Raw genomic sequence first — 25682 nt, forward strand, 5'->3', positions numbered from 1 at the left:
GCACAAATATCATGGCAGAAGGGCAAGGCAGAGGAAAGCTGCTCAACTCCTGGCATCTGGGGAGCAAAGAGCTGGGCAAGAACTCAAGATGAAGGACCCAGGAGCCAGATATAGTCTTCAAGATTATTTTTTTCATGACCCACTTCCTCTAACTAGGCCCCTGCTAACAGCACATTGAGCTCCTGGGCTCATCAGTGGATGAATTCGTTTATGAGTATAACACCCCATGATATGATCACCTTCCAAACACAAAAGATTTTAGGAGGACATGTTACATATAAATTGTAACACTCTGTCTCTGTCTCCAAAAGGCTTATGTCCATCTTATTATGCAAAATGCATTTTGTCTATCTTTAAGTGTTACTGAAGTCTTAACAATTCCAGCATTGCTGAAAAGTCCAAATTCAAAGTCTCCTCTGAGATTCAAGGCAACTCTTAGCTGTGAGCCCCTGTAAAAATAAAAAAAGAAAGTTAAATTTTTCCAACATACAATGATGCTGAGTAAACATTCCTATTTCAAAATGGAGAAATAGGGGTATAGAAATAATTTGGCCAAAACAAAACTAGAAACCAGGAAGGCAAACATGAAATCATTCCTTTCAAATCTTAGTGGAAGTTTCCTTGTTCCCACAATGCTTGCATTTTGCTTGCCCCAAAAACCAGCACTGTGTGGACAATACCATGTTCTGTAGCCAATTCGAGCAGTTGGCAGTCCCCTATGAACAATGGCTATGGTGGCCTCTGAGTGCCTGGATGGCTGAACTTGGGGAAGCAGCCAGAATGAGCAAAGTACCTTGGTATCTTATCTCAAATGAAAGGTTTACAATTTTGCCTTTTTGATCCTGGAGGATGAGATCTTTTAGATTTCTCAGATACTGTCAAGCTATTTTTCTTATTGTCCTGATGCAAAATGTTTGGCTTCTTTTTTAGTGTTAGTCTTTCAGCAACCCTCTCTGTGGTCCCAACTTTGCAGGACTTTCCCTTCTGGTCAAGCTGCAAATTTTCCAAGTCCTTCAACTCTGCTTTTTTTTCTCCATGATTCTTAATATAGATCTGGCTAAAAGCAACCAGAAGTACCCATGTCACAGCCTGAATGTTAGGCTGCCTTGAAATTTCCTCCACTAGATGAATTAGTCCACCATCCTTAAGCTCAGTCTTTCATGAAATGGGAAACGGTAGAGAAACTCTCTGCCAGAGAGTAACGCCATGACCTGTAATACAATTTTCCATGGATCCCTTGTTCCCAACTGAAACCTCTTGAGCCTGACCTTTACTGTTTGTATTGCTATCAGCATTCTGATCTTCTGAACTTTGACTAGAACTATCCCTCAGACTCTACTTGCACCATTCTAGAGTTTCTGTAGCCTACATTTCCAAATCCTTCCAAAGTCCTGCAAACCAGTTTCAAAAGCTTCTGAACCACATGGTCAGGTAGAGTCATACAATAACACAATCCTGGTACCGGTTTTCTGTATTAGGTTTCTGTTCACTAAGACAAAACACTCAACACCCACATCTTAAAGGAAGAAAGTTTTACTTTGGCTCATACTTTTTAGTGGATTCAGCTCATGGTTGGTTGTTTTCAAGACAGACATGGCATTGTGAAAAGGAGTGTTAAAGGACAGCTACTTACCCCATAGAGCCAGAAACCAGAGAAAGAGACAGGAGGAGCCAGAGAAAAGAATATACTTTCTCAAGTCACACCTCTGAGGTGACCCACTCCCAACCAGACTCCACCTCCTAACAGCACATTTAGGTACTGAACTCAATAGTAGATGAATCCATTGGTTTTGTACCTGATTATCCAATCACCTTCCAAATACATGAGATTTTGGGGGTACATTTTAGATTTAAACCATAACATGATTTATATGGGTACACACACACACACACACACACACACACACACAACACACCCCTCCTATTGGTTCTACTTCTCTGAAGAACCCTCACCTAATATAGGGATGTTCTTATTAGAACTACATGACTCTCTCTTTCTCTTTTTAAAATTTTAATTTATTGATACAATTTAGGTATACATAATGATCACATTCATCATAGGAAATTTGTACCTGTACATGATGTATCTTGATTCCTCTTTTTTCCCATTCCCTTACCCTCCCTTCAACCCCTCTTCCCCTCCATACTTACAAAAGCTTCAGTTCTATTTTTTCCTTCTTTTCTCTTTTTCCTTTCTTCCCTTCCCCCTCCCTTCTCTCTAGTTTCCCCTTCCTTTTGAATAGTTTTTTCTTATTTTACATTGACTATTATACATATTGGTCCCTATTTACACTTTCAGTTTCTTATACTGGAGAGACAATGTGATATTTAAATACATGTCTGATTTATTTCACTTAAGAGATTTATTTCCTTTCACTTAAGATTTATTTCATTTATTTCATACCTTTAAGGTGCATCCATTTAGCTATAAATGTCTCAAATTTATCCTTCTTTATGGCTGAGTAGTACTCCATTTTAAGTACTCCATTTTATAGAAAAACCACATCTTGTTTATTCAGTTACCAGTTGCTGAACATTTGGGTTGTTTCCAAGATTTAGCTATTACAAACTGTGTCGCTATAAACATGGGTGCACATATATCACCATAGTATGATCCTTTTAATTCTTTTGGGAAGATACCCAAAAGAGGAATAGCTGGCTTAAATGGGACCTCTAATCTTAGTTTTCTGAGCAATGTCCACAATGATTTTCACAGCAGTTGCACTAGTCTGCACTCCCACCAACAGTGGATTAGGGTTCCTTTTTCCCCACAACCCTGCCAGCATTTGTTATTGGTTGATTTCTTGATGTTAACCATTCTTTCTGGAGTGAGACATTATCTCAGTGTTGTTTTAATTTGTATCTTTCAAATGACCAGTGATGTTGAACATTTTTTCATATATTTATTTGGCATTTCTACTTCTTTACCCAAGAAGTTTCTATTCATTTCCGATACCCATTTTTGGACTGGGACTTTAAACTTGAGGGGTCTAATTTTTTTTCAATTCTTTGTGTGTCCTCGGTATGAACCCTTTGTCCAAGGGACAACTGGCTACAATTCTTTCCTATTCTGTGGGTTGTCTCTTCACTCTGTTGGTGATTTCTTTTGCTGAGCAAAAGCTTGTTAATATGATGAAATCCAAGTTGTTGATTCTTTGTCGTATTTCCCATGCAGTCTGGGTTTTGTTCATGAAGTCTTTGCCTACTCTTATGTCCTCAAGCATTCTACCTATTATCTATTCCACCAGATTTTGTGTTTTTGTTTTAATATTTAGATCTTTGATCCATTTTGATTTTAGTTTAGTGGATGTCAAAAGACAGTGGGTCCAGTTTTAGTCTTTGGCATGTAGAAAGGCAGTTTTTCCAGCACCATTTATTAAAGAGGTTGTCTTTCTTTCACAGACCGTGTTTGGACACTTTGTCAAAGATAAGGTGGCTGAGTGTGTTTGGAGTTGTTTCTACATCCTCTAATGTGTTCCGTCAATCCTCAGGTCTGTTTTTTTTTTTTTTTTTGCCAGTATCATGCTGTTTTTATCATAGTAGCTTTGTAGTATAATTTCAAGTCAGGAATTATGATGTCCCCTGCCTTGCCTTTGTTGACTAGAATTGCCTTTGCTATTCTAGGTCTCTTATGTTCCAAACAAATTTTAGGATTATTTTCTCTAATTCTGTGAGATATGCTTTTGGAATTTTGATCAGGACTGCATTAAATCTGTATAACAATTTTGGAAGTATGGTATTTTCATTATATTGGTACTTTCTACCCAAGAACAAAGGATAATCTTTCCATTTTCCAATATCCTCTTCGATCTCCTTTTTCAGAGTACTGTAGTTTTCAATGTAGAGGTCTTTTACTTCCTTCGTTAGATTGATTCCTAGGTATTTCATTTCTTTCGATGCTATTATGAAAGGTGTTGTTTCCCTAATTTCTCTCTCAGTGAGTTTTTTATTTATGTACAGGAAAGCTATTGATTTTTGAGTATTGACTTTATATCCAGCTACATTACTGAATTTAGTTAATAAATCTACAAGACTTTTGGTGGGGTTTTTGGGTTCTTCTGCATAGAGTATCGTGTCATCTGCAAATAATGGTAATTTAACTTCTTCCTTTCATATCTTTAGTCCTTTTATTTTTTTCTCTTTTCTAATTGTTCTGGCTAATGTTTCCAGAACTATATTGAATAAGAGTGGGAACAGTGGATACCCTTTTCTTGTTCCTGATTTTATTCATTTCCTATTTTTTTTTTTTTTTTGGTACTGGGGATCAAACTCGAGTCCTTGTGCTTGTGCAGCAGGCGGCAAAACCACTGAGCTAAATCCCTGGCCCTTGTTCCTGATTTTAGAGTGAAAGCTTTCAGTTTTTGTCCATTTAGTATAATGTTGGCCATTGGTTTGTTGTGATGGCTTTAAGCAGGTTGAGATAGAGACCATCTATTCCATTTTTCTGTAGGGTTTTAATCATGAGTAGGTGTTGGACTTTGTCAAATGCTTTCTCTGCATCTATTGATTTTTGTCATATGGTTTTTGTCCTTGTCTGTTGATATGGTGTATTAGATTTATTGGTTTGTGTATGTTGACCCATCCCTGCATGTCTGGGATGAATCCTGCTTGATCATGGTGTATAATCCTCTTGAGGATTTGCTGCATTCTGTTTGACACTATCTTATTGAGGATTTTTCCATCTGTATTCATTAAGGAGGTTGGCCTGTAGTTCTCTTTTTTGGTTGAGTCCTTCTCTGGTTTTGGTAGTAGAGTAATATTTGCTTCCAGGAATGAATTTGGGAGTATTTCTTCACTTTCAATTTCTTTAAAGTGTTTGAGGAGTAGCAGCTTTAGATTTTTTCTAAATTTCTTGTAGAATTCAGCAGTGAAATCATCAGGACCTAGACTTTTCTTTGTTGGTAAGTTTTTACTTACATTTTGAATTTCAATGGCTGATATTGGTTCATTTAGAATTCTAATATCTTCTTGTTTCAGCTTTGGTGATTCATATGTATATAGGAATGTGACCATTTCTTCTGTGTTTTCCATCTTATTAGAGTATAGTTTCTCAAAGTAGGTGTTGATGACTTTCTGGATTCCTGCAGGTCCTCTTGTGATTTCACCCTTTTCATTCTTGGTTGCATGATTTTGAGTCTTTTCTTTCCTTTTTTTGATAAGGTTGGCTAGGGGGCTATCAATTTATTTAATCTTTCAAAGAATCAACTCTTTAATTCATTGATTCTTTGTATTGTTTTCTTAGTCTCAATTGCATTAATTTCTCCTCTGATCCTTATAATTTCCTCCCTTGTACAAGCTTTGAGCATGACTTGTTTTTCTTTTTCTAGATGCTTGAGGTTCTACATTAGGTTATTTATTTGAGCTCAGTCTGTTTTCCTGATATGAGAATTCACTGCTCTAAATTTCCCTCTTAGGACTGCTTTCATTGGATACTGTAAGTTGCCGTATATTGTATCAATATTTTCATTTAATTGTAGATACTGTTTGATTTCTTCTTTAATTTCATCTGTGACCCATTGGTTATTCAGGAGGGTGTTATTTAATTTCCATGTGTTCTTGGGATTTTTGTGGTTTCTTTTGCCAATGATTTTCAGCTTCATTGCACTATATTCAGATAACATGCATAGGATAATTTCAATGCCTTTGCATTTACCTAAGCATATTGTATGAGCTAATATGTGGTCTCTTTTGGAGAATGTCCCATGTGTAGCTGAGAAGAATATGTATTCTGAAGTTTTGGGGTGTAGACATCTACTAAGTCCATTTATTCACAAATTTGGTTCAGTTCTGACATTTCTTTGTTGATATTTTTGGCTAGTTGTTCTATTTGTGATAGTGGGGTATTAAGTTCCCCCTTTACAATTGTGTTAGTGCTTATTAGATTTTTCATGCCCATTAATATTTGTTTTATATAATTGGATGCACCAATATTTGGTGGATATTAATTTATAATTGTTATGTTCTCTTTTTGAAGTATTCCTTTAACAAGTGTGTAGTGACCTTCTTTGTCTCTTTTGATCAGTTTTGGGTTGAAGTTTATATTATCTGCAAAAAGAATAGGTACCCCTGGTTTTTTCTGGGGTTCTGTCACATGGAACATTGTTTTCCATCCTTTAACTTTCAGTCTATGAATTTCTTGAGTCAAATGTGTTTCTTGTATGTAGCATATTGTTGGATCTTTGTTTCTTGATCCATTCTGCCAGTCTGTTTCTTTTGGTTGGTGAATTGAGACCATTTACATTGATGGTTATAGTTGATATATATTGGTTATCCTCTTCATATTGTTTTCCTACTGTTGGTTCCCCATCTTTCCTCTCTTTTTAATTACTTGCCCAGCCTGGTGGTTTCCTTCTATTGGTGTTCTTGGAATTGTGATTTTCATTAGTATTAGAACACATTGTAGAGCTAGTTTTTTGGTTGTGAATTTCTTCAGTTGTTCTTTGTCATGGAAATGTTTTATTTCTCTGTTGATTTCGAAAGATAGTTTTGTTGGGTACATTAATGTGGGTTGGAGGTTGTTTTATTTTAGGGCTTGAAATACTTCACTCCAAGCTTTCCTTGCCTTAAAGGTTTGTGTTGAGAAGCTGCTGTGATTCTGATGGGCTTTCCTTTATGGGTGATTTGTGTATCTTCTGTAACAGCTTTTAATATTCTGTTCTTGAGCTGAATTTCTGGAATCTTGATTATTATGTGTCTTGGGGTGAATTTATTTTGGTCATGGCTAATTGGAGTTCTATGTGCCTCACTTATTTGTATGTGAAATTCTTTTTTCAAGTTTGGGAAATTTTCTGCCATTACTTCTTTGAATAGCTTTTGCATGGCATTTGCACTGTCCCTGGCATTCTCATTGACTCCGATCAATCTTATTTTTCTTTGCAATTGTTGGATTGATATTTCATGGTTTCTTGCTATTTTTAAGAAATCTTTCTTTTCATGGTTGGTAATTGCAGTTCTGTCTTCTTTCCTCACCTTGGTTGAAATGTTATGAATACTTTCGGTGGAGTTTTTAATCTTTTGTATATCTGTCTGAATATGTTTCATGGATTCCATTTCTTTCCTATGTTGGGCATTCATGGTTTCCATCATTTTCCTAATCTCCTCTATATTTCTGTTTGTGTCTGCTCTAGCTTCATTGAGCATGTCCTTCATTTTAATTGTCATTTCTTTTTTTAACCTGAAAGATTTTGTCTATAGCCTCATCTATTTGTTTTTTCACCTCTGCAGCTATCAATTTAGAAAGTTCTGGTAGGTGGCTTCTGATTTCCTCTATCTCATTGTCCTCTGATCTTATCCTTGGTGGGCTGGAGGTCTGGGGTTGCATTTTTCTTCTATGTCTTCTCATCTAGTTTTTTATTTATTTTGTTTTCTGAGTTGTTGTTCATTGTTTTCTTTTTTTTGGTACCAGGAATCAAACTCAGGACCTTGCACTTGCCAGGCACACGTGGTGCCACTGAGCTAAATCCCCAGCCCTCTTTGTCGATTTCTTATGATTTCTTATCACTTATATCGAGTTTTCTCTAGGAAATGTCTGTTTCTCAGGGATATTTTTTTGGTATAGGTGGTTCTTGCTGTTTCTGTCTATCTCAAGATTTTACCTTCCCAATTTGTTAAGGTTGTGAGGTTGCTATCTATTTAGCTTAGCACCTAGTCCTTTGGTACTGGACTCCAGTGATGGTTGTGACCACATACAATCACAGTGTTGTCATATAAGGGAGAACACCTGATTACAACAGGTATAACTTTCTGGCTAAAGTAATACAGTTAGCACTAGCAATAACATCAAGCACAGACTAGCAACTGACAAACTTCGGTGACTGTTAGTTTGGTATCTTTAACCATATAAGCAAGTTCTACTGTTATATAACAAAATCAAACCTAAACCAGGCACTAGTATGCAATGAGTTTCCCCTTAGTAGAGTGATTTTATCCTGTGGGGGAGAATTTAAAAGAGAAAGGGGATGAGAGAGAGAGAGAGAGAGAGAGAGAGAGAGAGAGAGAGAGAGAGAGAGAGAGAGAGAGAGAAAGAGAGATAAGTGAAAAGAAATACAGGAGAAGTGAGGCTGGATCGCACAGGATGAACACCTAGGCTTTGGGAGACTGGAGAAAAGGGCAGGAGAGAAAGAGTAGAGGAGAAAGCAAAAGAATATGAGCGGAACCAGAAAGACAAGAGACATTGTTCACTCACATGAAAATATCATGAAATCAAGAGAGATAATTGGAGAGAGAAAAAGGACAAATAGAACAGAGCAAAAATTAAGGTAAAAACCTAAACAACCACACACACACACACACACACACACACACACACACACCCAAAACCCGAAAACAAAACAACCAGACAGATAATGGAAAGCAAATCAAGCAAAAAAAGAAAAAGGAAAATAATAAAATTCTTCTGGTATCCACAGTTCTGTTAGTGTCATCGACAGATTTTACAGAGCCCCAAATTATCCTGTGTGACCCCGCCAACACCGCAGTTGGTGTTGGGTATGGGGCTGATTTTGGCCTCCAAATGTGGGTGCTGTGGTTCTTCAGCCAGCAACCTTCCTGGTATTGCTTGGCTGACTGGCCCAGGTCTCCCTACCCGGGCCATTTCCATGCCGCTCTCTAGCTGTTTTGGCGCCCCCCAGTGGAGCCAGCCTGAGGCTGCTTTCAGGTCGGTGCACAGCCCCTCCGGGACCCTGCTGCTTCCTCAGTTCCACTCTGTTGACTAATTTCGCACGCGGTTGTAGGGGAGGTAGGCGGCTCCCTTGTTAACTTTTAGTAGGCAACTGCATAAACATGTTCACTTTATGAAAATTTGAAGCTTGGCATGGTGGCTTGTGCCCATAATCCCAGTACTCTGGGAGGTGGAGACAGGAGGATTGTAAATTCAAACTCATCGTGGGTAATTTAAGAACTTACTGAGATCTTGTCTCAAAATAAAAAATGAAAAAGGGCTGTAAACAGCCCAGTGTGAAGGCCCTGGTGTCATCCCCTATGCCCTAAAAAAATTGGGCTGCATACACTGGTTTTATGCATTTTCTTATCAGAAAAATAACCCATAGCTTGCCTCATATTTCTGCCATCTTTATAAACTCTTCTTATAACTCTTTTCTACATGAAGGCCTTACAGATATTGCTTTCTACCTTTCCCTAAATTAAACGTTTCTGCTTCCCATATTGGAGATCACTATGGACCAGTCATCTCCCTCCTGCTCTTCTTCCCACTCCTGTGCACCTGTCTAGCTCTCCATCCAGACCTTTCTCAGTGTTGCAGTTCCTGATCCCCATCTGCCGGGGAAGGGGCCATTTTGAGCCCCTGGGGTCTCCTAAACTAGAAGCCAAGACTGTGAGGCACGAGCAGGTATGGGCATTTGTGCTTTGGTGACCCATGTCAGAGTCCTGTTCCATCAGCTGATGTGAAGCCTGGGCTACATCATGAGTGCAAGCCCAGCCCGAACTACATAGCAAGACTCTGTTGCAAAAAAACAACAAAATTCAGATTTTGGAGCATTTCTGATTTGGAATTTTTGTATTAGATGTTCAGTATGTTGTTGATATCTGGCCTGGATTGCTTTTATTTTGAGACAGGGAAAAATCAGGCCTGAAGCATGATAATCTCTTGTTTTTAAAAATATCTTTGTTTATATTATTTGTCAGATATTTTCATAACAAAAATATGTTGTTTCTTTTTATTAAAAATAGATCACTTATGGAAAAGGATCCACACTTAAAATGATCCCTTGAGCCTGGTAGTACAAAATTAAATCTCATGACTTATTCTTATTTAATCTTATATCATAAAGTTGTCATTTTTCTTATAAAGCACTCGAGTAAAGCCTACTTTTCAGTGGTGTCACATTTAAAGATATTTGCTATAAATGTCTGATATCTTGCATTTGGAATTGGTTATCCTGGCATTATGCACATTAGAAGATTTGCCTGGCAGCCAGATCAGTGATCAAAATCCTATCTTCTCAGCTCATGTTTCCATGAAAGTGTTGAGGTAAAATCCAAATGGATTGAATGAGAGAATAATTTTAGAAGTCAGACAGAAACAGGCCACTTGCACTGTTTAACAGTAATTAGAGGTATAGTCTGCACTTTATGAACTTATGTTCAAAGATGCATTATAAGTTGATTAGCGGCCAACACCTATTTTTCTCAGTGAATGTGTTTTATAACAGATAGGGTAAAAAAGCCTATCTGAGCTATGATAAAGGACTAAGATTTTTACTAGTCCTGGACCAGTAACATTCTGGGAACAGGCTATGAGAACAGCTAGTAGATGGCAATTTTCTTTTACCTGCTATGGACTAAGAAATAGGAAAATGGAAGTGTTAATGTTCTAAAGTGAGCTAGGTGGTATTTTATTTATAACCAAATAAAAAATGTAATAAAATGAAGTGAAAATTTCTAGTAAAGTGATCATATCCTAAACCAGTAAGAAATCTTTGAGATTTCTAGAACATAATTTGGGAGGGATGGATGAATGGCAAAGCCTCAGTGGTCACTGCCAGATGGGAAAGGCCATGGGCTTTGCTGTCCACTGACATTTCCTTGTGGATGACTCCCAGACATGCAGGTGATGTTCATCATCCATGAATGTGGCCAAAGACTGCCTAGGAGGGCTGTGGTGTTTCGTGCCCCACTCTTACCTCTTCTCTGGAGTTGTGTCAGTGCACTCTTAAGAGACGAATAGAAGCGTTTGTGAAGACATGAACAATCTTCTTAGGAAATTCATTGTTACCTTATGTTTTTCAATTTCCAGTAATCCAGACTCCTTGTAGAGTGACTATTCTAGAGGAGGAAGGTGACTGGTAACTTACGGGGAGCCAGGTGGGATGTGAGGCTTTCATGGCTCAATTCACCAAGTTAGCATGGTGTGGGGCAGTTCCGAGGGCCCTGGCACCCTTTCAGTGACTATTCAACCTTTCCTTTACACTGAGCAGACACAAGAAACATTTTCACACATGATTAAGGAGACTAGGTTATTGTTTTTGGCTGTCTTTACTCATTCATGTGTGTTATTTACTGTTCACATTCTAAAGATGAGTGCTAAGTGAGTTTAGTTTCCAGGTTCCTGGAGGCTTGCTTTAAGGGGAACTTACACTTTTAGCACCGCTGAAATTTAGATTTGCCTTTGGAGGGAGAGCAGTTGTCAACTTCAGTTCTCATCACTAGAAAATTAGACTCCAGTATTGTCTGTGGGTTCTTGGTTTTTGCTGCATTCTGGAGGTCAGACTCCTGTGGTACTTTGTGATTTGTGACACACTGATGGCCTTAGACCCATATTTCTGGGAGGACCCATTTTCTACTGGCTTGTTTCTCATACTTGCTAAATACTAAGAACTGCCAAGAGGATTGTGTGCAATCTAGATATAATAGGTTCCAGCCACAACAAGTCATGTTTCTCAGAGTAGGGGCTGCAGGTTGACATCATTGCTGAATCAAATCCTCCCTCTGATCCCTTACAAGGGCTCTGTTCTTGAGAGAAAAGGGCCAATTGGTGGGCATGAACTGCAGGGCCCTCATTATCACTTCAGTTCCAGCATCCTTCATACTTCTCCACATTCAGTCACACAAACTGGCCTCTTTGTTGTCCCTGAAGCGGGAGAAACATAGCGATTCTCTTGCCTCTGTGCTTTGGCACTTGCTGTGCCCTCTGTTGTACTTTAGCGATGAAGCCCTCCCAAACTCCCATGTGTTCAAAGATGAGGCTGTTGGAAGGTGCCTGGATCATGGGGGTGCTCTGTTCATCAGTGAATTGATCTGCTGAGTAGGGCTGATGAGTGGAAATGGGGCCTGGTGGGAAGAGCCGGGTCACTAGGGGTGTGGCCTGGAAGGTGTGTTCTTGTCCCTGGCTCCTCCCTTCTCTCTCTGCTTCCTGGCTGCAATGGATTGAGCAGCTTTCCTTCACTACGCCCTTCTACTGTGCCATTTTTGCCTTGGAGCCAGCCAACTTCAGGGTGAAACCACTGGAAATCATGAGCCACCTAAACCACAAAAACTCTTTAAGTTACAGGTATTCAGTATTTTGTCCCAGTGACAGGAAAGTGACTAATAGAGCCTCCATCCACGAAGCTCTTCTGGACCTCATGTGGCTCTTTCTTGCTTCTTCACCTTCTTTTTCCTATTTAGAAAAACAGTGCAGCTCACTGCCAGCATTTATTTAACTTTTAGCAATAAAAACTTACTGTATTTTGTAAATAGAAATACCACTACTAAAACATAATCATATAAATAGAATGATGTCTTTGTTTCCAAAGACAGTTACTATATATGATATGCCAAAATAATAAACATGAGATATTTCATGACAACTTTGGGGGTAAGGGTAGGACTGTAATCTGTGCGTTACCTTGGGAAAAACACTGAAGCCACAAGCTCCACGAGTATTTGCAGGGCAGACAGGAAATGGGTTAAGGCTTAGCTTCCAAGGCACCTTCTCAGCGAAGCCTTCCCCGATCACTTTCCTGAAAATAATCTCCTTCCCCACCCAACCAAGATGCCCTGCTCTTTCCACCTTGTGTTTCCCCTCACAGTATTTATCACCAACTGTTCTGTCATGTGTTTTATTTAATTTTTAAATTCAATTTCTTCTCTAGAATCAGTGTTCTCCTGGCATAGTGGTTGTCCACTCAGTTCACTATAGTCTTCCAGAGCCTGGCACTCAGAGCAGCTATGCTCAGTGTGCAGTTGGGGCTCAGCAAATATCTGTTGAGGAATGCATATTTGGATAGAAGTTCAGAAGGATAGGTAGTTGGATGGTTGGATGGATGGATGGTTGGATGGAAATGTGGATAGATGGATGGTTGGATGGAAATGTGGATAGATGGATGGTTGGATGGAAATGTGGATAGATGGATGGTTGGATGGAAATGTGGATAGATGGAAGTGTGGACAGATGGATGGATGGATGAATGGATGGGTTTTTGACAAGCCCTGTCATTCTTCACATAACCCATGAGTCTAATAGATGTTTAAAGTGAGCATGAGTGAACTGCAGGAAACGTCTGTTTCGTTAAGTTATTTCTCTCCAGTTCTCAGGCCCTAAGTATTGCCAATGCCTGGCACTCACATGCATCCATGGCTTCCTTGCTGCAAACAGGAGGTGAGGATAGTGACACTTGCATGGGTAGGAATCTTTTGGGTGTGACTTCTTTACATGGACAAACACACTGTTCTACTGGGAAGCTCTTTCATTTCCCCATTTCACACTATAGATTTTCTTGCCCTGGTGCAGTGATTGGTACATCTTATTCTGTAAGAAATCTTGTAGCATAAGATTAAACTTTTAAATGTTACAAGCAAACTATTTTGGAAGAAACTTTCTACACTCTTACCTTAGTGTGTGAATATTCATGTTTCCTTTACTGATAACTATTGGTTGCTTTCTGTCAATGGTCAGTACTGCCATAAAAGGAACATGTGATGATCCATTTGAATTTGTCTTCTAAGTGGTAAGTAAGACTTTTATACCAGAAACTATTGTGTACATAAGTTTGATATATTTTCCCTACTCTTTAGTGACCTTAATATCAGATATTTTATTCTGTCTGGCAAACTTACAGAAATATCCTGACACGCCATCTGACACCCCAGAAAGGCTTCCTGTAAGCAAATTTTCTGTCTAATTTAGTGATATCTCTTTAAGCATCAGGTTTTAAAAAAGTTTAAATTGTTTTGGAAGTGGTTTTCTTATAGTTTATCATATGTCTTCAGCACCCAGGCAGAAGGCTATTAATAATTTTGTCTTTAAGAACAACTCAGGGCTGGGGATTTAGCTCAGTGGTTCCACTGCCTGCCTCGAAAGCACAAGGACCCGAGTTCAATCCCCAGTAACCCTCCCCCACCCCCCGAAAAAGAACAACTCTGACCAATGTGTCTGTGAAATACTGGACTGTTGTACTGGAGGGATGATTTTCTCTGAGGCAGCAGCAGTAAATGCAATATGGGACTCCTTCTTGCTCCATCAGATGACCTTGAGATGTTCTGTTTTTTGAGTTGTCAGCTCTGGTTTTATTTTGTCTTTCCAGGACTGGTTGCTTTCTGGCATGTGCTGCCTCTTGAGCCTTTTACTCTTCTATTTCAGTGCTTCCAATTTGCTTTGCATTTGGAACCTACTAGATAATCCTGCAGGAATATATTTCACTTAAGAAAATGCTCAGAGTCTTACCTTCTGAGAGTAACTAGGAATCAAGATAGTACTATACTTCAGCAAATCTGGGAGCAGTTTAGGGTGGTATAGTTCATTTGCCTCATAAAGTTCTCTGTTTGTGTATTTCGTTTATTTTACTGTTCATTGATTACTAATCAGTGTGGTGGTGTGTTGTGTTAGGAACATAGGGAATTGAAGTGAACATTCTCACTGTTTCCATAACTATTCTGTGGATAAAGAAATAGATATAGTTAGTTCTCAGTGTCTCGGATGCATCAATTCCAGGACCTCCTGTGGACTCCTTAATCCAAGGTTGCTTAAATCCCTTATATAAAATAGCATAGCATTTGCACAAAACCCATATACATCCTTTTGTATTATTTAAATCATCTCTGGATTACTTATTACCTATTGAAATGTAAGCGGTATCCAAATAGTTGTTGGTTGTTTTATTGTTTTGTTTAGGGAATAATGACAAGGAAAGTGTCTGTATATTTATTTTATTTTTATTTATTTTTATTTTTTGGTACTGGGGATCGAACTTAGGACCTTGTGCTTTTGAGGCAGGTGGCGGGACCACTGAGCTAAATCCCTGGCAGGTCTACATATTTAGTACAGATAGAATTTCCTTTTTTTCCCCCGAATATTTTTGATCCATGGTTGCTGGAATCTATGGATGTAGAATCTGCAGATATGGAGGACCAGCAATATAATACAAGTCAAAGTAGAGACTGTATGATGTAGGTCTACTTACCATACTGTGGGCTTGAAAGAAGAAGAGCCGTTGTAAATTTGACCAAACTTAATGGAAGACAAGATATGGGAGGGTAAGATGGAAAGAACAGTTTACATGTGGGAATACATGCAGGGTGGAAGGGACTGGATGTCTAAGGTGAAGCAAAATGTGAGCAAAGGTGGCCAACTTAAAGGTGTGTGGAGGGGATGGAATTATCTGGGAGTGGTTGAAGTATAAAACTTCAGCAGTAGTGAGACATAGTAGCTCACACTTGAATCCTAGCACTTGAAAGGCAGAAGCAGGAGGATCAGAAGTTTGAGGCCAGCCTGGGCAACTTAGTAATATCCTGTCTCAAAATAAAAAATAAAAAGTGCTGGGGATGCAGCTCAGTGGTAGGGCACTTTACTAGTATCACAAAGACCTGAGTTCTCTCCCCGGCATTGTGAAAAAGAAAACAAAATATCAGTGGTACTTATCCATAGCACTGGTTGAATTATGATGCACATGAGGGTTGTTTGTAGCATAGAGGTCCAGATGAGGGAATGTCGCTCCCTATGTTACACAGAAACTGAACTTGCTGCTCAGATGAGCCCTACTGCAACATATAACTCTGTAGGAGATGCTAGGCACAGCAAGTTCCTTATCCTGAGTTTTGAAACATTCTGTTTTAAAAACTAGTCATAAAGTTTTTTGAAATCTTTTGTTTGTTCTTGTTTTTTAGGGTTCACATCTATAACTATTTTTCTTTCACTTACAGTACAGCCAAGTACAGCGTGTTGACATTTCTACCTCGATTCTTGTACGAGCAGATTAGAAGAGCTGCTAATGCCTTCTTCCTCTTCATTGCCTTATTACAGGTAATGCTTTTAAAAATTACTGAAAAATCTCACCCTTAGGCCAGGGATTTAGCTCAGTGGTTCTGCTGCCTGCCTCGCAAGCACAAGGTCCCGAGTTCGATCCCCAGTACCAAAAAAAAAAAAAAAAATCTCACACTTAGCTACATTCAAAATGAGATTTTGTTGACAGGTTCCTTAGCTGAAAAAAAGTTAAAATATTTGTATAGAATTTGTTCTCTTCATCCAGTCATAGATAGCACAACAAACATAACCTTTGTGTTCATGGAGACTTTTTATATCGCCTTAAGGATAATTGTACTTATTCAAAGAGACATGGAAATGGTTCTTGAGGGTCATATTTTAACATTTTTTCTAATCCTTTTTTTCACATTTTAACATGTGATCAATATTGGGTGATTTTAAAAAAAAAGTATGTCAAATATATAATTAGTTTTAAAAATAATTGTGTGAAAAAATGGACCAGAGCTGTGCAAAAGTGAGCAGCATGTGCTGTGTTTTCTTCTTCATGGCAAGGACTTTAATGTGCCAACTTCCTCCTTGTGATCTCTTGCAGCAAATTCCAGATGTATCTCCAACAGGAAGATATACCACCCTGGTGCCATTGATCATTATTTTAACAATTGCGGGCATCAAAGAGATTGTAGAAGATTTTGTAAGTTTTTGCTTGTGGATAATAAAAACATTGTATGGAACATAACTTATAATGTATGTGTTGCTTTCAGTGGTATATTTAAGACAGGAAATTAGGTTCTAGCTTAAGCAGCTCCTAGACTGATAGTAATTTTTGGGAGGGAATGTGCATGTACCCAGAGTGTCTTACACTCACTCAGTGATCCGGAAGCAGTTCTGACTGTTCTACCTTGCTTGAGTCTCGAGACCCCCTCTGATGTCTATCATTGTTGTTTCTTATATCTTATGCCAGAGCCTCTAATTTATGTAGCAAATGAAGCAGTGTGCTTGCTATGCCTGAGATCATTTTACAAGAATGTTTCTCCTCACCTTCACCCTGGACTATCTCCAAATTCATGGGCTAAAACTGTATCCACTCCCCTCCCCTTCCCTCCCCCTGCTTTCTCTCACATACACTTATTCTCCCACACATATTACATCTTTTTGGGAATAGGTAAATAAGTTAATTGTAAATTGAAAATGAAATCAGCTATTTGTTTTGAGGCATATTATATTGAATCATTCTTTTAGTTTGTTTGCAAATAAATGAGAAGTGAGCAGCTTCATAGTTGGAAGTGTAAGCTGATTATTAGAACCAAAACATAATAATCTAAATCAGAATAGATTACATCTAAATTTAAAGAATAATAGATTATAGAACCATCAAGTAGAATTTTACCGCATTAGTGTTGTTAGATTTTTATTTTCTTCTTTCCTTTATTTTTTTCAATTTTTATTTTATTAGTGCATGCTTGTAGTACATGATGATTACTTCGTTGTGGGGAGTTGGTACATGTACATAGCACATCTTAATTTATTTTTTTGTCCCCTTTCCCTGGCCTACCTGTCATTTAGAGGAACAGTTAGTTTCTTTGCTCCCAGTATTTTTCTGATCTTATTGTTTACTATTTCACTTACTCATTTGGAACTTTTGAATGTAAGTCAGAAACATTTTTTTTTTCTTTCCGTAACAGAAACGACATAAGGCAGACAATGCAGTTAACAAAAAGAAAACAATAGGTAAGATACCAGTGTCAATCATTTTTCCCCTATAGCTAAGAGTAAGACCTGCATTTACGGAACTCAAAGTAAATAGTAGTATTGAGATAAACTGAAAAAATAACCTGAAAGATAGTTTAAAGAAATCATAAAATAATATACAAAATGTTATCCCTGATAATTAAGATTTGAACAGGATTTGTGTATTTTAGGATTTTAGAAGGTTGTATTTTTCAGGAACTAGACAGTATTTGTGTACATACAAAATTCAAACATTCCTATCCTTGGTTTATAATCTCACCTTGCCTTTTCTTATTTCTTGTTGTTTTGGTTTTTATATTACCATTGTTATGTTGTTATTGTTATAATTGTCTGACATCAGGTTTATATTGTTGTTATTGTTATGATTATCTGACATCAAATTTTTTTTAAACTTCTGAGCTAAATATAAATAGATTTTAATTACATATATACATAAAGAGTTATGTACATGTATGAATGTTTACATGTGACAGAGATATATAGATCAGGGCTCCATTTGGGGGGTTGGTGCTGTTATACATTTCTGTCAAAGGATATGATAGTTGTAATTAATAAATGAAAGTTTACAAGAAGTCTTTTGGGTTTTTAGAAAGCTAATTTTTAAAATATTGATTATCACCAATATTAACTAGTACATTGTTTTTTTCTGTTTCAGTGTTAAGAAATGGTATGTGGCACACCATTGCGTGGAAAGAGGTAAAAACTAATTTTAAAGATAATAACAGAAAGTGTTGTTTTGGAGAATTGTAATGAGTTGCTGCTATTGATCACAGTATAGTTTGCCTTAAGGCCTATGTCATCTGTTTTATATTTGTTTTTCTGTGAGAGGTGCCTAGAACTGACTGTGTTTCCTCTGCTCTTGGCTGCTTGTCGAATGTGTACCCACTGTAGCAGTTCAGACTGACATTTATTGCTCTCGCTGGATAGTTCTCAATCTCAAAGCATTTTCTAATTTCTAAATCCAATTTGAGAAACATTTTCCTTGGTCTTCTGTTAATCTCTTCATCTAAAGTCAGATGTTCAATGCTGTTTTGTTTTTTTTAATACTTTTGAGATTTTTTTCACTTCTCATATTTTTGGTGGAGAAACTATCACTAAGCATAGAGTTTGAGTAGGAAATGCTGTCACTTCAGCTTTTGAGGCAAGGGAAGTTGAACATGACCAATGTGTGAGGTATGATCAAAACCATGATGAATTCATTATAGTAAATTCATTATAGTACAAGACGCTGTTGCTATTAATCCCCTCTCAAATACTCCTCCTTGCTTCAAACACACTTATTTCGTTGATCTTGCAACTTTCTGAAGCAGTTCTAGAAGTCCTGTTTTGTGAGCGTCTTTAGTTGTGCTGTCATGACTGCCTTGATGTCCTAAATCAATCCAAAATGTTTACCTTTTATGATCATTTCGACTTTGAGGAAGTGCCAGAAGTTATGTGGTGCCAGATTCAATGAATAAGGTGGATGAAGACACATTATAATGTTTATATTTGATAGAAATTGCCATAAATATTTGATAAATGAAGGGCGATCAAAAATGTGGTGAAGGCTTAAGTTTAAAATGTGTACAGTAAATGACACACTGTCAATTAATCTTCCCTAAAATACTCAAAATAATTCCCTTCACTTTGAATACACTTATTCAATTTTTCTTCACAATATTTTTTTTCTATAATAAATATTTTATTTAAACATGGACTGTCTTTCCATTACCCCTTGTAGTTACTGCTGTTAACATTACAGTAGCAAGAAGGGTTTTTCTTTTGTATGACTGGAGATACGAGATGTGCAGGTTTGAGAATAGTGTTTTTCTTTGGTTGTTTTAGTGAGGCACACACAATTTAGAAAAAAATCGTTGTGCCATTTCAGTATTTTTTTTATCTGATAAAATTAGCTTTGAAGTGGGTCTGTTTTAGCTGGGCCTTTTTTTTTTTTTTGGTACCAGGGATTGAACTCGGGACCTTGTACTTGCAAGGCAGGTGGCAGAACCACTGAGCTAAATCCCCAGCCCTAGCTGGGCTTTCTTAATGAGATGTTTCTTAGGGATGTCTCTCATTAGTCCCACATTCAAACTGATGATTTCAAGAGAAAACAACTGTTTTGAAGGGCACATTAAAGTAGTTTTTCTTGCTAAATACTTAGCAAACTCTTTCTTAAATGCCTCCTAGGACATTTTATATTTGAAAAATATTTCTGTGATAAGATACCTGGTAATTTACTTTAGGTTTTGTTTATTTTGCTTTATTCTAGGAGAACCACGTACCTTTAAAGAAGTTTCCCTTTTGTCGGTACTTTTGTTATAACACTTGGCCATCTAGAAGGCCTGTACTGCAGGGGTTTTTGGTCTGTGTTTCATTTGGAAGTGAAAGGTGGTGGATCTTGGTCAAGAGGTTGGGTGTTCTTGACTCCCCAGGGGAGAAATGCTGCCAGAGCTGTAGGGAGTCAAAGGTTCTCATGGCCCTGGGGCATTGCCCCTCCAGTTCCCCTGGGCTCTTCTTCCCCATCCATCACCAGAAAGGCACCAGTATTGGCCAGTGTGCAGAATGATTTAGATCCAGAGTGCCTGACACTGCTTGAAACATCAGGAGATGGAGTGATGTCAATGAGTTCTGGGTTCAGGAGTTGATGGCCTCCAAGACTCCCAAAGCTCATTACCGTTTCCAGCACACATTTGGGAGAAAAACACCAGCAGCAGCAGTACATCTGTATGTGCCTGGTCACATGCATTTTTGTTTCAATTTAAAATGCGTTTTGTGTGCTTATTTTGACAGAGCTCTTAGTGTGTGCCAAAGACCACTGCAGGCTGGGATTCAGGGTAGACCAGGTTCTTGCCCTTCCGAAGTTTTGGTGTATAGCAGTCCTCAAGCCTCAGCAGGCATCCCAGTCACTCATGGGCCGGTCACACACGGATGGGCCCCAAACCCAGAATTTCTGATGCACTGAGGCTGCTGCTAGTGATCTGGGGAGCACACTTAAGAGCCAGTGTAGCAGAAGACACAGGCAGCTGGCTATAGCACAGGGCCCCTGCTCAGCCGCACAGGGTGCCCTGGGGACATCTGGGAGGGAAGTTTGTCTGGATACACTGGTTTAGCTTAGGAGAAGCCTTACTCAAGAGGTGTTGTTCAAGACATAGGGTGTGGGACTATGAGGTGTCTGGACAGCCAGGCACAGTGTGTCACTGTGAGTTCAGGAGAAAGGGGAAGACACAGAAGAGGACAGGGTAACAGGTGTGAGGGCCGAGCCCCTGGGTGGACCAGCGGGTGAACCTGAAGGCAGCCCTGGGTAGCTCTGTAGCTTTGATGGACCTTGAGACTTCTTTTCCATTGTTTCACTGTTAAGAGATTTGAGGGTCTTCCCAAGGCTGGAGGGGATTCGAACCCATATGAGGACAGCAGATAGAAAGCCATCTTCAAACAAAAGTAGTTTCGCATATACAGGAAACCTCTTAGTACTTGGTTGCTGGGATATAAGTATTTCTTTATTTAGAAAGTAGAGATGAGAGAAAGCCATAATTTCCCTTGTCCTCCTACTTTGAATTAGAGAAAAAAAATCCTCTTCTTTTTTTTGAAAACAAGACTGATTTTTTCTAATGCTTTTTAAATTAATTGCTTCTACTGATATTTCTGTGTAATAAAACTATTAATGTAAAATATTTTTACTTGGAACATATTCATTTTATGTAAGTATTCTTTGCTTTTGTACTGGTGATTGTTAAAATGGTTCTGTAGCATTTGTTCTTTAACTTCTCTTTATTATGGAATATGTTATAATTATATGTTTTTTGCCTTAAATTGGACACTAACTTGTACCTTTGAACTGAGTGCTAACTTCACGTGCACATTCATTCTGGAATTTAATTTTTACCACCTCTCTCTGTGTTGAGTCCAATTATTTAGACGTTCCCATGTACTTTATGATAAGCAATTCACAGCACTAGTAGGACACCTTTCATAAAAGTCTCTTTTCCCAACAGAAAATTAGTGTTTGTGTGTTTGCCTGCTTGCTTGTTTTTGTGGTGCTGGGGATGGAGCCCAGAGCATTGCCCATGTTATGGTAGTAGTCTACCACTGAGCTATCCCCAGGCCCCAACAGAAAATTAACCCAGGCACCTGCTGCCTTATACAATCCAGTACTATTGTACCACTTGAAATTCTTGGATTCTAAGAGAATAGGAATATTATGGTTAAAATAGGAAGCACAAAACATTAAGTGCTCATTTTGTACTTTGCAGTTATTGTTAAGAGTGGTCTTTCTTCATATGTATCAAAGAATGCTGATGTCCTTCATGTCCATGCTGATAGCGTCCATTCAGTTGCTCATGCTGAGGAGGCCTATAGCTCACACCTCGTTATGGTTTCTATCTAGATGTTCCTGCAGAGCCTCATGCACTCATAGGCAGGGCTTTGGAGGGTGATTGGATTGTGGGGGCTCATAACTGACATGCTGTTAGCAGGCGGGCTCTGAGCAGAAGAGGTGGGTCCGTGGGTGTGGCCTGGAAGGGTTTATCTCCTTTTCAGCCCCTTCTTTTCACTCTCCCTGCCTCCTGGCTGCCATGAAGTGAGCAGTTTTTCCTCCACTCTACCTCACTGGAACACTTTTCTGCTCTAGAGCCAACTGACCGCAGACTGCAACCATGGCCAAAATAAACCTCCCTTTCTTTAAGTTGTGGGTGTCAGGTATGGTGTTCCAGTGACAAAGAAATTGACTAAGACACACGTGGTGTGTAGATGCCAGGTGCTGCATATGCATCCTTAGTCACAGTAAGGACCTTGTGAGCCAATAGTATTGTTTTCCCATTTTAGAAGTAAGGGGTCAGGGTCAGCATGGTAGTACGTGCCTATTTCCTAGCTACTTAGGAAGCTGAGGCAGGAGGATCACAAGTCTGAGATGAGCCTGGGAAATTTAGCAAGATCCTATTTCAAAATAAAATAAAAAGGGCTAGGAAGAGGGCTTGGTGGTAGTGTCCCTGTGTTTGATCCTCAGTGCTAAACAAAATGATGAGAGCAGTGGGGCTCTGCAAAGCAAAGCCGCAGTGGGGATCACAAAGCCATGTGGTGTCTGTGAAGCTGGGATGTGAACCCGAGCTTGCTGGAGTGAAGCCTCTATTTTCCTCTAAAGCAACAGTGTTGAAAGGACTCGGAGACATAGCCATGGGGCTCTTTGGAAATTAGGCCCTATTCCCTTGGCTTGTGGTCTTCTCTCCCGCAGGATCAGTTTCCCAAGGTGATCTCTGACTTTGGCCATAGCTTGCTTTTCTGGCAATTCCTTGAGGCTGCACAAATCTCCCCTTTCATGTGACACATGTCCAAGAGGCCTCTCAGATGCCTTACTCATGGGTAAATGCTGCAATGCCTTTGACTCTTCGAGAGGCCTTCTTGTCAGTCAATTTTTTCAGTGATCCCATGAAACACGCGGCATTATTCTCAATATATAGATGACAAAGATAAGGCGTACACAGTTTCCGTAAGTTTCTTGTGGCTATATAGCTAGTTAGGGGTGTAATGGGGACTCAAACCCAGGAACTTAGGCTGGCCTCAGAGATGCGTGGATGACTGCTCAACCCCGCCACATGCATCTGTGGGGACATTTGCACATTTGTAGATAGACAGATAATTCTAAGAAAATGGAATCTATGTACATGTAGTGGTTTGGACTTATCTTCTCTCTCTCGCTCTCTCTTGCTCTCCTCTCTCTCTCTTTCTCATTTCTTTTTCATGAAATGTCACTGAAAAAGCAACAGAATTGCCCCTCAGCTTCCTCAGGGATTGTTTCAGGATGCCTCACAGATACCAAAATACATGGGGGTTCAAATCTCTGTATAAAACAGTGTAGCATTTACGTAGGATGTCTGTACATACTTCCACGGACTTTGAACCCTTTCTGTAAGACTTTCCTAATGCCACGACTGTAAATGCTATGCAAATAGTGTTCTACTGTATTGTTTGGGGAATAATGATGAGAATAACATCTGCACATGTTCAGTACAGGCACAATTTTTCAAAAATATTTTCAATCCTTGGTTGAATCGCAGATGTGGAGGCCTTATCTGTATTACAAGTTGCATGAATTGGAAACATTTCAGTTTTGTTCTTTTAAGGCATGGCTTAGTTATATGAGTTTTCTTCTTCCCATATTTAACCACGCTTATCCCATCGTGCTTATTCTTTTTCTTTCATACCTTTCTATCCTGGTTCCTGCTCTCCAGGTGGCAGTAGGAGACATCGTGAAAGTTCTCAATGGACAGTATCTTCCAGCAGACATGGTCCTGTTCTCCTCCAGGTCAGGTGTGCTAGTGGGCACATTTTTTTGAATTGAATGTTAAAAACAATAAAATGTTAAATGACAAATGCAGAAATCTTGAGCCACCTTTCTGTTCTACCCTGAGTCACCATCCTTCTCTGACCATCCCATTTTCCTACTACGAGCTGGGTGTCCTTAACTAACTGTAATTTTGGAGCACTTTGTATTTCAAAATTTTAGATTAGGAGTTTTCATCTAATACTGCCTACAAATATTTCAAAATCCAAAACCATCCAAAACTGAAAATCTCAAGCACTTTGGATAAGGGATGATCATCTCTACTTTTGTCACTTCCCTTCTCCTGCTTTGACCCTTCACTTTCTTTCTCCAATTTGTTGTTTTAAACTTTTTCTGAACTCTACAAATACTGCCTTCTTTAGTTTATGACCATTCTGGGGCATTCCTCATAGATTGAGTCACCGCTTTAAGGGCAGTGGAGTGGTGCACTGAATCACATCCAGGTTGCAACATATCTGAGGCTTCAACGCCTGGCTCTGGTGAGTCCAGTCAGTAGTCTGTCCTGCAAGCCAGTGCTCCCAGTATTCATGGAACCACACACATTTTCTCAGTGTAGACATGACCAGAATACAGTGTTTCTTCTCCATTCTTCCACATTTCCCCCCTTTTCTGCCCAGTTACCATTGTCATGTTCTCTAATTTTGTGCAAGGAGGTTTTCATTACTTAATGGTGTACATGATGAGCCAACAGAGCTTTTGCCCTTCTTGGGTTGATGCTTAAAAGGTATATAGCAAAGAAGGAAAACCAAAATCAGGGTGAGAGTAACTCCAGTTCTTTAGTCCAAGATTAGATTATAACGTGTTAAGACTACAACTTCCTATATTTATATGTCACTGAGAACCACAGATGCTTGTACACTTTGCATTTTCTGTGATTGCAGGCAATGTTTCTTCTATTGGATTTGATCATTGATCATTAGGTTTAAATCCTTAACATTAGTTTTCTGCTATAGATAAAAAATTTTAAAATAGAACCTAAGGTTGATGGAAGGGAAAAGCTCTGTAAACATGGATCGAGATTTAAGTATGCCCATATTGGTTGGTAGCAAAGAAACTTACAGAAATATGAATCACTTGATAGTTTGAGTGATAAGTCTTGTCTGTGACCCTCAGAAAATGTGGCTTTGTTGTGGGAGGGTTTGCTTGAAGTGAGGTCATGTTTTCAGGATGCTCCTTGCATCTGAGTGTGTACTTTGTGCTAAATACATTATCCCATTTAGTCTCTTCAACCAGCTTTGATACTCTTCATCAGTGCGTGAGAAAACTGAGATATAGAAGTTCAACAGCTTGCCAGGGCCAGATAGCCCTAAAAGGCAGTGAGAGGGCATTTTAAATTAGACAGTGAGTGGCAGAGCTCAATCTCTTAACCATCAACTATGCTGACTCTCCTAAACTGGAAGACTGAAGTGTGAGTCTAGTACCTGATATGATTATTTTTATTCTTTTTGAGTATTCTGTCCTTAAAAGTAGGTGTTTTGATTAAAGTTTCCTTTTGGCATAGTAATAAATGCAGGGAAGCAAAGGCTTGCCAAGCTTATCCCTCAATCCTTCAGTTCCTGTGGTTGTAATTTTCTTCTAAAGGTGTGTTTGGCTGAGTGTGGTAGCACACACTTTTAATCCCCAGCCACTCAGCAGGTTGAGGCAGGCAGATCACAAGTTCGAGGCCAGGCTGGGCAAGTTAATGAGAAACCCTGCCTCTAAATAAAAAATAAAAAGGGTTGGGGATGTACTTCAGTGGTAGAGTGAGGCCCTGGGTTCAAACCCCTGTACCACAAAAGAAAAGGAAAGGAAAGATGCTTGTTCGAAGTTTGGTTTGGCAGCTTTTGTGGTCAGGTGTGGACCCAGCCTCAGCCTTTTGAGGGTCACCTCAACCCAGCAGTTGGGTCTTACCTGGAACATCAGGTGTTTCAGACAACTTGC

The 25682-nt window shown here is 39.0% G+C and overlaps 1 protein-coding gene across 12 annotated transcripts in view; it reads left to right on the plus strand.

The window, feature by feature from the left end:
- The window catches only part of Atp8a2 (ATPase phospholipid transporting 8A2), a 641036-nt gene that overhangs the window by 133143 nt on the left and 482211 nt on the right, over window positions 1-25682 (plus strand). For 11 of the 12 annotated variants that reach the window (XR_015446599.1, XR_015446600.1, XR_015446601.1 and 8 more), the window contains 5 exons: window positions 15637-15736; window positions 16290-16388; window positions 17380-17425; window positions 18102-18142; window positions 23650-23723. Coding sequence is in view for 9 of the 12 variants with exons in the window: in XM_087199399.1 (XP_087055525.1) it covers window positions 15637-15736; window positions 16290-16388; window positions 17380-17425; window positions 18102-18142; window positions 23650-23723 (360 nt within the window). In the remaining 3 variants the exon portion in view is untranslated. The remainder of the gene's footprint in view (window positions 1-15636; window positions 15737-16289; window positions 16389-17379; window positions 17426-18101; window positions 18143-23649; window positions 23724-25682) is intronic. The other variant, XM_087199396.1, reaches the window with a different exon arrangement.

The sequence above is a fragment of the Heterocephalus glaber genome, unplaced genomic scaffold (genome assembly GCF_053883595.1).
Source record: "Heterocephalus glaber isolate CG9 unplaced genomic scaffold, H.glaber_assembly_v1.0 deba00001719, whole genome shotgun sequence".
Classification (NCBI taxonomy): domain Eukaryota; kingdom Metazoa; phylum Chordata; class Mammalia; order Rodentia; family Bathyergidae; genus Heterocephalus; species Heterocephalus glaber.